The sequence below is a fragment of the Paramormyrops kingsleyae genome, chromosome 17 (assembly GCF_048594095.1).
Source record: "Paramormyrops kingsleyae isolate MSU_618 chromosome 17, PKINGS_0.4, whole genome shotgun sequence".
NCBI lineage: Eukaryota > Metazoa > Chordata > Actinopteri > Osteoglossiformes > Mormyridae > Paramormyrops > Paramormyrops kingsleyae.
The window spans coordinates 19,919,642-19,932,590 of record NC_132813.1 but is presented as its reverse complement, the minus strand read 5'-3'; the positions used below and the strand labels follow the sequence as shown (position 1 = coordinate 19,932,590).

The following is a 12,949-nucleotide window of genomic DNA, read 5'->3' as shown; positions in this document are numbered from 1 at the left end:
AATTTACCAACAATAAACTGTAAACTCAAAATTCTTTGATAAGTTTTATTGTGTTGTGGCAAGAGAAGACAGGAGATGCATTTTTTCGTCTGTGAAGGAACGGGACATCTTTATTATTACAGAAAAAAGGGAAAAACAATATCCAGTTGCCTCTAAGACCCACACAACCTTCCCAGAACTCTGGCAGGAAGAAAATCATCTGCCCTGAGAATTCTGATTGACCGCTACAGTGTAACACTAATAGGTAATACATAAACATTTGCTATGCAGCTTTGGGTGGGTGTCTCCTGGTTGTCGTTCAGTGGTAATCAGGTTTCTCATTTTAGAGCCAATTGCCAAATAGGTTTTAGATTTAGTTTTTGTTCATAAACTTTTACCCTTCATTTTGAGAACATCATCATAAACAGGGGGAAAAAAGAGTGTTGGCGGACATAGTGGAGGGAAACCTTGTTTGACTTATGTTCAAAAGGAATTACATTGTTTGGGACTGTAACCAAATTATATTAATAAACATTGGCAATTATTGTCATCACTGAGAATGCATCCAAACGAATATCAATATAGCAATGACACATCCATCCATCCATTTTCTGTACCTGTTTGTCCCATTCAGGGTCACGGTGGGTCTGGAGACTATCCAGAATCTAGGGCACAAGGCCCATCACAATATTTTATTTAAAATACATAATGACAGAAAATACATAACGTCGTAATACACACATTTTTTGTAGTGTTTCATGTAAACGTAACAGCACTGACCAAAAACATGGGGACAGTTGTAAAAAACTGCTTTTTTGTAGAAATTTGTATAATTTTCATGTCTTAAGTGATGATACTTTATATTTATAGTAATGGTGTTTCTTTTAGATTAAAGTTTTTTATCATAACAAAACTATTGTTATGTTCCGTGTTGGGCGATCAAGCAGAAAGCGGGGAATCACCACACGGGCAGACAGAGATCCAGAAAGACTGGGTTTTAATCGGGAAAAGCACAAGCAACACTAACCACATGGTACAAATGTCAATGACAGATCTGGGAAGCAGAGGAAGACGTGGACTGATATACACAAGACTAGCCAAAATAACAGGACACAGGTGATCACAATCGGCACACACGAGGATCGTACGAGCAGGTCATGACAACTATGAAGAATGCAGCCCAATTTGGCTGGGGACAGTCCATTTTTCAGGATTTGTAATTTTCAAAAGTATTAATAAAGAAAAAAACATCTGAGAATCTAATGAATGACATATTCTTTTATAGAAACATTCACAGAAATGAAGCATCAAGTCAGTCTTAGACTTTTTAGGATTATACAAGTTTTATTCACTGTAACAATCCAGGACATATAATGCAATCCAGGACATATAATGCACATTTCATGTCCCGTCTATAAAATTGATGTTCCTGGCAGTTTCCTGATGATCACAAAGAAAGACTGGACCAAGCCTGGTAGGGTTCTTTTTAGCAGATGCCTGATCTATTAAAAACAATACAGAGGTAATTTAAATCAATGTACACTACCTACACTCTGTTATGCCAAATTTCACTTACAACGACGTGAATTAACAATTTAGGTAATGAAATATCTATTTAGATACCTAATTAGAAAAACCTAATTAGATATCTAAATAGGAACTTAATTAGAAAGAGCCATCTTGATTAACAAAATTCTCACACCTGTTTAACGTCAGACATTAGTTATATTAGTAGAACAGCTCTCATTCGAGTCTCATTAAATCTGTTATTGCAAGTTACTTTTACTTAAAACTTAAAATACACTTCTACTAAATTAAAATATACTACTTTCATGAATTCAAAAGGGGAGAAATTGTTTAACACAATTAATTTGATTATAACTATTAACATTTTTTTTGAAGGTTTTATACTGTACAACTGTACGGGTAACAATATCAGAAAGTGAAACAAATATACCAAACAGACTATAAGTAATTTCTAACTTCCAAGAAAAGGGTCATGAGGGAAACAACAGTCAACCATATGTACATAAACAAATTAACAAAAACTTGATCAAAAATCTTTCAGGAAAACATTTCTCTGAATAACATGGAACAGAAATACACTAACGTACAAGAAGACAGGCAATCCCTGCAATTGCCACATTTGCAGCTGCGAGAAGAGCTGTCTTCACAGGTGACTCTGGATATCCAGGTCTGACTGTGTGGACATAGTCCACGAACCCCCTCTACACAAGAGACAGAGAGAGGATAAATGCCAGCTGCAACCTTTGAGACAAAGAGGAGGGGGACACCCAAGCAGGTACAGAAGAAACAGGAAACTACTGTACATAAAAGGAGCAGTTTTTAATTACAAAATTACATGCACCTACCCAGCCTCCATTTTGGATCATCCATTCTTGTTTTTCTCCAATGAGAACATCTGTCATCATCTCCGCTAGCCGTCTACTGCAGGTGACATCTTCTTCCCCAGTAGACAGTTGAACTGCCAGTATTCCCATGAAGGCGAAGAGAGACACAATCTGTCCCCAGCTCATCATTTCACCTCCAATAACCTCCAGCATCATATTCCTGAGTTTGGTCCAGGTATCAAAGCCACTGCTGACCAAGAACAACTGCACAAGTGGGCGCAGTCTGAACCCGTAAATACTCTCAACGTCCTTTGCCAGGTATCGCATGGCTTTAGCGGACTCGCTGGGAGGTGTCCTCTTTATTCCAATGCAAAAGTCCATGTAGTCATTTGCCACCATAAGAGTTTCCTCCTGCAATGAAGTGGCTATATTCACTGCAAAGAGAGAACAAGAAACATTGCTATGCTTTGGATTCTCAACGACGTCAGAAATACAACAATAAAACCATATGTTTGGTGAAAATAAGCAAACTTTCACATTAAATTTCTTCATGGCGCCAAAGAGATGCAATTTTGAAAGGGACACATGAAGCATTTTTTTTAAATCACTGGTATAAAAATATATAACAACAATATACATTACATTAATATACCGACTCCATGACACCATCCATGCTATTACATATACATAGAGACCATAACTATTCAGGTACCTTCCCCCTGCTCTGGCGTTCTCCTGAACCGCCGGTAGAGGTACCATGTACCGGCAGCAGCAGCCACCGCGCCAGTTGCACACGCAAATTTCAAGATTCCCATCTTATCTGAGACGAAATGAGCATTGTATCCCGTCCTGCAGTATATATAAGCGTCTCCGTTACCATGGTGATTGTGACACGGATTCCGCACGTTCTAAACCACGTCAAAAAAACTTGCAATTTACGTCACACCGTCCCGCCCACTAGAAGCAAAAATTGTCAACTGACATGTTGGTGCATTTCGCGCATATTCGAGACATTCCGTGATTATTAGTGATGGGCGAATATTTTAGGACATTTCATCTAAAAGATTCGTTATGAGTCATTATTACACGGCTCTCTGGAATGCTTGATTCTGATTGGTCAGTTGAGACATTTGCAGGTTCGTTCTTTTCAAATAATAACCGCTCCAAAGTAATAACGCATAGCCGGTACTACTTGTATGTTTAAAATCCCTCCGCGCCAACAAAGATTACCGTTTAAAAATGTTAATCTAAAACAAATATGCCAATAAAATGTTTCAAATTCATATTCATGTCCAGTTTTTTTCCTTATGTGGCAAGTAGCCGTGTAATAAGCGGGATAATGTACAGGCAGCCGGTAGTTATCGCGAAATAACCCCCTTCAGTGTGATACAAGACCCTCCGCTTCGCGTCGGGTCCTGATCACACTGTCGGGGCTTATTTCTGCGATAACTACCGGCTGCCTGTACATTATTCCTTACTTCACCAACTCTTGGCAATCGATATTGTGGTCTGGCAATTCTTGTTTGCCAAAAATTGCTCTGAAACGCCTGTTTTCCGATATGTCAACAAAGTAATTGCTAAAGAGCAAGCTAAATACCACAAATAAGCAGGGTTGCCTACTTTGGTCAGTTGGCTGGCGTGAGATTTTAAATTCGAGTTAAGTCTGCACACGCATTGATATGTAGGTAACAGTTTTTGTAAGGTTTGCAAACTATATCCCCACGTTTTGATGTAGCTAATTTTAGGTTTATAATGGAACGATATATATTATATGTATTGAAAACTTTAAGATTTCTTGCGTGAGCCTGAAAGCGTCAGCGTCGCCAGATACATGAGAGTTTGTAACCCTGAATAAGTCATGTGAAATATTTTTTTATTGAATTATACTCTCTAACATATTGTACCTTAGATTCTCACGTCTGTTAAAAACGGAAACCTAGCAGCTTATCATATAGTCAGCTAACGAGTCCAAACGCTAACAAACCTTAGTCAAATCGTTTTTAAAGATGAAAATATCTCTAAAATCGAAATATGAAACAAAAATTGAGTGACATATATTACAACTGCTTTGCGAAATGTCTTACCAAATGTCCTGTCTAATTATATAACTTCTTAGGCTTAAAAAAATAAAAGTCTCACTTGCAGATGAGTTATCGATCCTCACAAGAGAAAAAGGTGTGGCTCGAGCCTCTCTCGCTCCCGCCAAAACAATACTACGTTAATCATTATTAAATTTAAGTATCACCAGTTTCATTTGAATATATATTCGTAACGTTTGTTTTATACTTATGTAGGCCTAATACGAACGAGTTTCTCTTGAAATTCTTTCCCGACTGTCGACGGCAGATACAACATTTTTGGAACGAGACAGCGTGTCTAACTAAATAAGGCAGCATTGGATTGCAAGCAGAACATCGTAAAATACGATCTAAAAAAAAATTAAAAATTAATTACTCGTCACATACATAAGCACTTCAAATATCCCATAGTTAGTTTGTTCATTACTCGTATATACTATAGACACAAACAACCTAGGCCATATGATTTTGGCACGCTTTTAAGCACACTCGATTAACAAAAATGGCATAGAAAAACTTACTGTTTCCTTTAATTTCCAAAGTTTCACTAGTAGTTTTTGTAGAAGTGCCGATATGTAGAGTTCTCTGTGAAGCCTGAAACCCCGACACTCGATCGGCAGCCAGACTCTATACACGAATACATTAATTTACAGGTTTATAGAAGCAGCAGTTTTTTGCGGTGTTAAATTAACAATCTTGTTGTTCTGTTACACTGAATTTTGAAAGATGTTTTGAAGGGAGAGAGAGAATAATGTGTTCTTGGGGCAGCCCATTTGTTTTTCTTAATTTCATCATAACAAACTGAAGAATGTAGCCCAATTTGGCTGGGGACAGTCCATTTCTCAGGATTTGTAATTTTCAAAAGTGTTAATAAAGAAAAAACATCTGAGGATCAAATGAATGACATATTCATTTACAGAAACATTCACAGAAATTAACCATCAAGTCAGTTTTAGACTTTTTTGGATAATACAAGCTTTATTCATTGTAACAATCCAGGACAGATAATGCATATTTCTGGTAGAATGTCCCGTCTAGCAAACTGATGTTCCTGAAGATTACAAATGAAGACTGAACCAAGCCTGATAGGGTTCTTTTTAGCAGATATCTGATCTATTAAAAACAATAAAGAGGTGGTTATGAAGTCAAACATCTCTGTGTCCTTGGTTTTAATTATTGAAAGTTGGCTACTCACTGCTCGAGTTTGCTGCATTAGCCAGCTAGTATAAACTAGCTAGTAAACTATACACACAAATCACAAACTTCATAATATGATATGCAAATCCTAAACCAAATCATTAAATCAGCCTATATACACAATCTGCCCCCCGTTATGCCAAATTTCACTTACAACAACGTGAATTAACAATTTAGGTAATGCAATACCTATTTAGATATCCATCTATCTAAATAGTATCTAAATAGGTACCTAATTAGAAAGTGCCATCTTGATTAAGAAAATTCCCACACCCGTTTAATGTAAGACGTCATATAAGTAAAACGTCTCTCATTCAAGTCTCTTTAAATCTCTTATTGCAAGTTACTTTTACTTAAAACTTAAAATACACTTCTACTAGATTAAAATATACTAGTTTCATAAAAAGGGGAGAAATTGTTTAACAATTAATTTTAAATTAATAACTATTAATTTTTTTTAAGGTTTTATACTGTAGAACTGTGAGGGCAACAATGTCATAAAATGAAACAAATATACCAAACAGACTATAGGTAATTTCTAACTTCCAAGAAAAGGGTCATGGGGGAAACAACAGTCAACCATATGTACATAAACAAATTAACAAAAACTTGATCAAAAATCTTTCAGGAAAACATTTCTCTGAATAACATGGAAAGGTAATACGCTAACGTAGAAGAAGATTGTCACGTTGCGCAAGAAGGCAAGCAGGGAAGCAGGGAAACGGAGCCAGGAGGTCAGAATAACGGGGATTTAATTAGGGAAACAGGACCGGGGAAGCAAACAGACGAACGTTACATGACATCACAATGTCTAATCTGACAAGACTGACTGAGACTAGGACTAAATACAAGAGACAAGGCAAACGGAATAGGGAACAGGTGACAACAATCAGGATTCCGACAGGAGGTAATGAGGGGGCGTGACACGCACGAGGAGCGTTTGGAGCTGGCAATCCCTGCAATTGCCACATTTGCAGCTGTGAGAAGAGCTGTCTTCCCAGGTGACTCTGGATATCCAGGTCTGACTGTGTGGACATAGTCCACGAACCCCCTCTACACAAGAGACAGAGAGAGGATAAATGCCAGTTGCAACCTTTGAGACAAAGAGGAGGGGGACACCCAAGCAGGTACAGAAGAAACAGGAAACTACTGTACATAAAAGGAGCAGTTTTTAATTACAAAATTACATGCACCTACCCAGCCTCCATTTTGGATCATCCATTCTTGTTTTTCTCCAATGAGAACATCAGTTATCATCTCCGCTAGCCGTCTGCTGCAGGCGACATCTTCTTCTTCGGTAGACAGTTGAACTGCCAGTATTCCCATGAAGGTGAAGAGAGACACAATCTGGCCCCAGCTCATCCTTTCACCTCCAACCACCTCCAGCATCATATTCCTGAGTTTGGTCCAGGTGTCAAAGCCACTGCTGACCAAGAACAACTGCACAAGTGGGCGCAGTCTGAACCCATAAATATTCTCAACGTCCTTTGCCAGGTATCGCATGGCTTTAGCGGACTCGCTGGGAGGTGTCCTCTTTATTCCAATGCAAAAGTCCATGTAGTCATTTGCCACCATAAGAGTTTCGTCCTGCAATGAAGTGGCTATATTCACTGCAAAGAGAGAACAAGAAACATTGCTATGCTTTGGATTCTCAACGACTGTCAGAAATACAACAAAAAATAAAATAAAGGCTACACCTTCGTAGACCACGTCCTTTACAAAATACAGTCCTTGAATTCGGACACAGCCATTCCATATTTTGCAACAGAGCAGCAAGGACATTATGGAGGAGTTGATCACTAAAAAGAATTTGACATTGGTAACATCCATAGATGATGCAATTACATCACCTTTATCTACAGATATAATTTGAAAGAAGATTTAATACTGATTTGTTGGTATGTCTTAATACAGAAATATTTAATGGGGTGTCCTAATTTTTTCACATGACTGAAGATATCCATAATATTGTCACAATACAACGCGGAAGCAGGCGAAGGAAGCCGTGAATCGGGGAACATGGGGTTTAATCCAACAAAAGGGCAGGCAATAACACATTGACAATACAATGACCGGACTGGGGAAACAAACGGAAACGCAGACTAAATGCAATGGATTAATTGACAACGATCAGGAACAGCTGGTAAACACAGGGAATCCACATGGGGTTAATGAGGGGGCGTGGCACACGAGAGGAGTGGACGATCGGGGCATGACAGAACCACCCCCAAAGACGCGCACTCCGGGCGCGCCCCAGGGGAGGCGACGGACGCGTCGAGACCGGGGACACGGGACCTGGAGAGACAAAAACAAGAGCAAAACACATCAACGGGGCACAGGAAACAAGACGGAAACACAGAACAGGCACAGAGACAAGAAGAAGGACAGGAACCGATAAAGAACGGGAAACGCCGACAAACAGACCAGGAAAGGAGACACAGGGGGAACACAAGCAGGCGGAACAAAAGAGCCAGGAGGGAACACAGGACCCACAGGAGGAGGAGGAGCAGAAACAGGAGGGACGAAGGGACGAGCAGCAGACAGGGGAGACCAGACAGGCAGGGACGGAGGACAAAAGGGAGCCCGAAGGAGCCCAGGCAGGCGACAGGCAGCGGCCGGAGGGGCCGCAGGCGGGAGGGAGGCCGAAGCCAGAGGGAACTCCACAGGGGCCAAGGGAATGGGACGAGGGAGAGCCGGAGGGGACAAGGAGGGAGCAGGAGGGACCACCGGCAGAGGCAGGCAGGAGGGGGAAGCCGGAGCAGGTGGAGGGGAAGCCGGCGAAGGCGCCGTCCGATGCCCTGCCAAAGTAGGTGGGCCCGGAGGCGGGCGACACGGAGCCGGAGGAGAGGCCGAGGACCAGCACCGAGGAACCGGGGGAGGGCCCGGAGGCGACACTGACAGGCGGGGTCTCGAGGGGCGTCGGTCACGGTGGGGCAAGGGAGAGAGAGTCATCAGGGAGGTCCCACTCTAGCTCCTCCTCCTCCAAGGAGGAAGGAGCGGTGGTCAGGCTGACTGGGACCTCCTTGGGGACTGGGACTAGGGCTTGGGGGACTGGAGTCAGGGCCTCCGGTGTGGCAGCAGGCGTGGCCGCAGGCGGTGCAGCCAGGGCCGCGGGCGTGGCCACAGGCGGTGCAACCAGGGCCGCGGGCGAGCCGGGCTGGACGGACAGGACGGGCGAGCCGGGCTGGACAGGCGAGCCGGGCTGGACGGGCAGGGCCGCGGGCAGGGCGGCGGCATCAGGCAGGGCCGCGGGCAGAGCGGCGGCAGCCGGCAGGGTCGCGGGCAGAGCGGCGGAAGCCGGCAGGGCCGCGGGCAGAGCGGCGGCAGCAGGCAGAGCGGCAGCATCAGCAGGCACCTCGGGCGTGTGGCCAGCAGGGGGCGCCTCAGCGGGCACCTCGGGCGTGGGCGGAGCCAGGGCCAGCTCCTCAGAAGGGGGCGCCAGATCAGGAGCCATGTGACCTGGAACCGCAGGGGACGCCGCAGGGGCCACCGGAACCTCGGGGAGCTGAGCGGGGAGCTCGGGAGCCGCGGGGAGCTGAGCGGGGAGCTCGGGAGACATAGGGAGCACAGGGGATGCCAGGACCGGGACCTCAGGCGGTGCAGCAGCAGCGGCCTCCAGGCTAGCAGGGGGCACCGCAGCAGCAGCGGCCTCCAGGCCAGCAGGGGGCGCCGCAGCAGCTGGAGGCACAGGCACCTCTGGGGGCACCGCAGGAGGTAGTGCAGCTGGAGCTGGAGGCACAGGAACCTCGGGGGCGAGAGCAGTGACCTCAGGGGTGCTGGCGGTGCCACAGGAGCCTCGGGGGGCACTGGCGGTGCCACAGGAACCTCGGGGGGCGCTGCAGCAACCGTTTGTGTGTGAGTTTGTGTGTATATACAGTGGTACCTCAGACTCCGGATAGAATCCTAAAAAGTTCGAGTTCTGATCGAATTTTTCCCATAAGAAATAATGGAAAACCAATTAATTGGTTCCCGGCCCCCTAAAATTACACCTAAATATGTTTTTTTTTTTTTTTGCATTTAAACACAAAATGAATAGGATTAAACAAGAAGAGCATTTTTTTCTTAATGGCTTCCAAAACGATAAAGATCTTATCCCTGTCCTGCCCCGATCGTCCGCTCCTTCCGTGTGCCACGCCCCCTTGTTAACCTCGTGCGGGATCCCCATGTGATCAGCTGTTTCTGGTTGTTGTTATTAGTCCTCTGTATTAAGTCCGCGTTTCAGTTTGTTTCCCCAGTCCGGTCATTGGGTGCGTTCCACTTGCTTACAGCGCTGGCTTAAAGCAATGCATTCTGATCCTGACGCAATGCATTACGGTTAGATGTACAGGTATGGAGTCAGAATAGTGCCATATGTCCTTGTATGTGTACTTTCCAATTTGCACTCGTAAAAAGAAATTTGAACACAATTTTCATTCGCATAAAAAGATATTTTGGAAATGCAAGTCAATATTTTTTGGAAATGCGAAACCAAACATCTTCATAAAAATATTTTTTACAAAGATGGAATGGTTTTCAAGTACAAAACCTGTATTGCAAATCCAAGTCCTCCTGCAAATACCAACCTGCGAGTGCAAATTCTCCAAGAGGGTCTAGCTGCAGACGCCTGTAGAGTGGAGCTCCACTGGAAACATGTGATCTTTAAGGACGTAAAGTGGAGTTCCGGTTAGGGTTAAGGTTAAGGTTAGGGTTTATTCGCTGTGACACAGAGTTGAGGCCACGTGTTTCCTGTGGAGATGACGTATTTCCGGTGGATCTCCACTCTACAGGCGTCTGCAGCTGGGAGAAGCCAAGAGCATCTGGCTGCAGATCTCCACCAGGAGGATCTCCACTAGAGGGACGGAAACACGTGATCTCCACAAGAGAGTCCGGACATGACGTTATGCAAACTTACGCCATGGAGGCAGTACCTGATATCACATGATCTCCACGCACAGCCTGGATTTGTCAGTGGGAGGGTGTTTAGCTTTGTCGAAAGAAAAAAGTGGGTAGAACAAACAACAACGGTAGCATTCGACCACTGATTTTTTTCTCTCCAAATTTAGCTTTAAATTGGTTACTTAAGCTTAGACTGACTGTGTCTACTGAAAAAGAAAAAATATTCATACATTTATAAATAATTGTCTTTTGCGCACAAGTTATTATTTGGAAGGAATAGCTTAGCTGCGTATAGCTGTCATGTTGTAAGAGGTTTATTTCAGCACGCCATACTATGTTTGCTAGACCTGGCATTAGGGTACAGTAAGATACAATAGCCTTGCAATTAATATTACTGGAAGGAGTAAATACAACGCTGCCGCGCACTACTTTGACATTAAGGCTGAGGTATAGTCCGTGTGAATGGTCGCGACAGAGCTGAAGCGCCATGAACAATACTTTTTTCCTTCATTATCGGTAGTCAATAATAAAACAGGTATACACAGGTACAATAAATACAATAAATAGCTGTCAGTAATGACAAGAAATGTTAGGAGAACTTGGTGAGGCGAACAATTAAATCAACAAACCGAGTAAAGTGGAACACATAGTACTGTATATCTTGACGCAACCGAACCAAACATGAGTGTCAACAATATTAAAATGCACAAAATACAGCCTGCATGCAATAAATTGTGACCAAGTTATATAAGTTATTATGTAGTATTTTTGATTATTTGAATATGATTAGCAAATTGACGGAATATAGGGTTATGCATATTAATATTGACACTGATGTTTTGTTCGGTTGCGTTAAAACAGATTATGTTTGCAACTTTAATCGGTTTGCTGATTTGTTCACCTCACCGAGTTCAACTAACATTTTTTGATATTACTGACGTCATGCGATAAACGCGGAAGCAGGCGAAGGAAGCCGTGAATATGCACAACAGGGATTTATTTTCCGGGTTAACACACATCAAGACACGTGAAGTTAATGAACTGTTTGGTGAATACTAGACATTTTTGCATGGATATACTGTTACTCCTGTATAAAATGAAATCCAACAAAAGGGCAGGCAATAACACATTGACAATACAATGACCGGACTGGGGAAACAAACGGAAACGCAGACTAAATGCAATGGATTAATTGACAACGATCAGGAACAGCTGGTAAACACAGGGAATCCACATGGGGTTAATGAGGGGGCGTGGCACACGAGAGGAGTGGACGATCGGGGCATGACAGAACCACCCCCAAAGACGCGCACTCCGGGCGCGCCCCAGGGGAGGCGACGGACGCGTCGAGACCGGGGACACGGGACCTGGAGAGACAAAAACATTTTTGCATGGATATACTGTTACTCCTGTATAAAATGAAAATAATGTCTTTTTTTTGCCCAATGAACAGCTGCTGATAGACCTGCCTTCCCACCCTAACTAAAAGTTCAATATGTTAATTGAAGTGGAGACTTTTGCTACCATGTTATAGAAGTCTGACATATGTTTCTTCACAGTCAACTAAACTCCAGCTGTAATAGCAGACATATCCCTCCATGTTGCTTTTCCATTGAAATCAACCCACTTTGGATAACAGATTAACGGTCAGGCTGTCATGACAAAGACAACAATACACAATATTTTCCATTTCATCTTTCTTGCATAAATAACGCTTTGCACAAAAATTTATGGTCACATAAATTTTGCACTTGAAAAACCGTAAGAAATTCAATTCCTACTGATAGAAGTTCATTGAGTGAAACAACAATGCTTAATACTTAATGCTCACATAAATTTTTCATGGGAAAAACTAAGAAATGTAATACCACTTTGACAGACGAAACACACTACTCAATGATGTCATTTTCCCATTTTTTTGCATTAGAGTAAGTATACATTTTTACGCTATTGTGATATGCTACTGTAAGTTTCAGTAATCAGGTCATATTTTTCATTTCCAATTTGATTATTCCCCAGAGCAAATACATTTTCACATGATGACTACATATTAAACCACATTCTATTTTCTAAAGTACTGAGCTAGAGAAAAGCAGTATGCATCACTGATTGTCAAGGCTTGACATAGGTACCAGTACTCCCCTTGTTATTCGGCACCAGGTGCCAGTATTTCCCTTGTTATTCAGCACCAGGTGCCAGTATTCCCCTTGTTATTCAGTAACAGATGCCAGTACTCCCCTTGTTATTCAGTACCAGGTGCTGGTACTCCCCTTGTTATTCAGTACCGGGTGCAGGTATTTCTCTTGTTATTCAGCACCAGGCACCAGTACTCCCCTTGTTATTCAGAACCAGGTTCCAGTACTCCCCTTGTTATTCAACACCAGATTCTGGTACTCCCCTTGTTATTCAGCACCAGATGCTGGTACTCCCCTTGTTATTCAGCACCAGATGCTGGTACTCCCCTTGTTA

General features: G+C 42.9%; 2 protein-coding genes across 5 annotated transcripts; both read right to left on the bottom strand.

Annotated features, from left to right (window-relative positions):
• Positions 1–959: 959 nt before the first annotated feature.
• Positions 960–5,023, bottom strand: LOC111851358 (anti-apoptotic protein NR13-like). 4 transcript variants are annotated; one of them, XM_072701361.1, is made up of 5 exons: positions 4,930–5,023; positions 3,043–3,179; positions 2,352–2,764; positions 2,094–2,207; positions 960–1,481 (listed from the first exon to the last, which is right to left on the bottom strand). In XM_072701361.1, the coding sequence occupies exons 2-5, from the start codon at positions 3,143–3,145 to the stop codon at positions 1,392–1,394; spliced, it is 720 nt and encodes a 239-aa protein (XP_072557462.1). In that variant the 5' UTR covers positions 3,146–3,179; positions 4,930–5,023; the 3' UTR covers positions 960–1,391. The 4 variants fall into 4 exon arrangements, with proteins under 4 accessions (XP_072557462.1, XP_072557461.1, XP_072557463.1 ...); XM_072701360.1 differs by lacking the exon at positions 4,930–5,023 and adding an exon at positions 4,415–4,524; XM_072701362.1 differs by lacking the exons at positions 2,094–2,207; positions 4,930–5,023 and adding an exon at positions 4,415–4,718.
• Positions 5,024–6,070: 1,047 nt separating this feature from the next.
• Positions 6,071–7,162, bottom strand: LOC140579228 (anti-apoptotic protein NR13-like). Its single transcript, XM_072701631.1, has 3 exons — positions 6,803–7,162; positions 6,537–6,658; positions 6,071–6,083 (listed from the first exon to the last, which is right to left on the bottom strand). Exons 1-3 carry the CDS (start codon positions 7,160–7,162, stop codon positions 6,071–6,073), a joined length of 495 nt encoding a protein of 164 aa, XP_072557732.1.
• Between the last annotated feature and the right edge of the window lie 5,787 nt (positions 7,163–12,949).

Excerpts from the sequence above, each read along its gene's own strand:
- LOC111851358 (XM_072701361.1), bottom strand. The coding sequence starts at position 3,145 with ATGGGAATCTTGAAATTTGCGTGTGCAACTGGCGCGGTGGCTGCTGCT. Across the intron at positions 2,208-2,351 it reads TGATCCAAAATGGAGGCTGG|AGGGGGTTCGTGGACTATGT; the intron begins GTAGGTGCATGT and ends TCTCTTGTGTAG. Across the intron at positions 1,482-2,093 it reads CAGGGATTGCCTGTCTTCTT|ATCAGGCATCTGCTAAAAAG; the intron begins GTACGTTAGTGT and ends TGTTTTTAATAG.
- LOC140579228 (XM_072701631.1), bottom strand. The coding sequence starts at position 7,162 with ATGGACTTTTGCATTGGAATAAAGAGGACACCTCCCAGCGAGTCCGCT. Across the intron at positions 6,659-6,802 it reads TGATCCAAAATGGAGGCTGG|AGGGGGTTCGTGGACTATGT; the intron begins GTAGGTGCATGT and ends TCTCTTGTGTAG.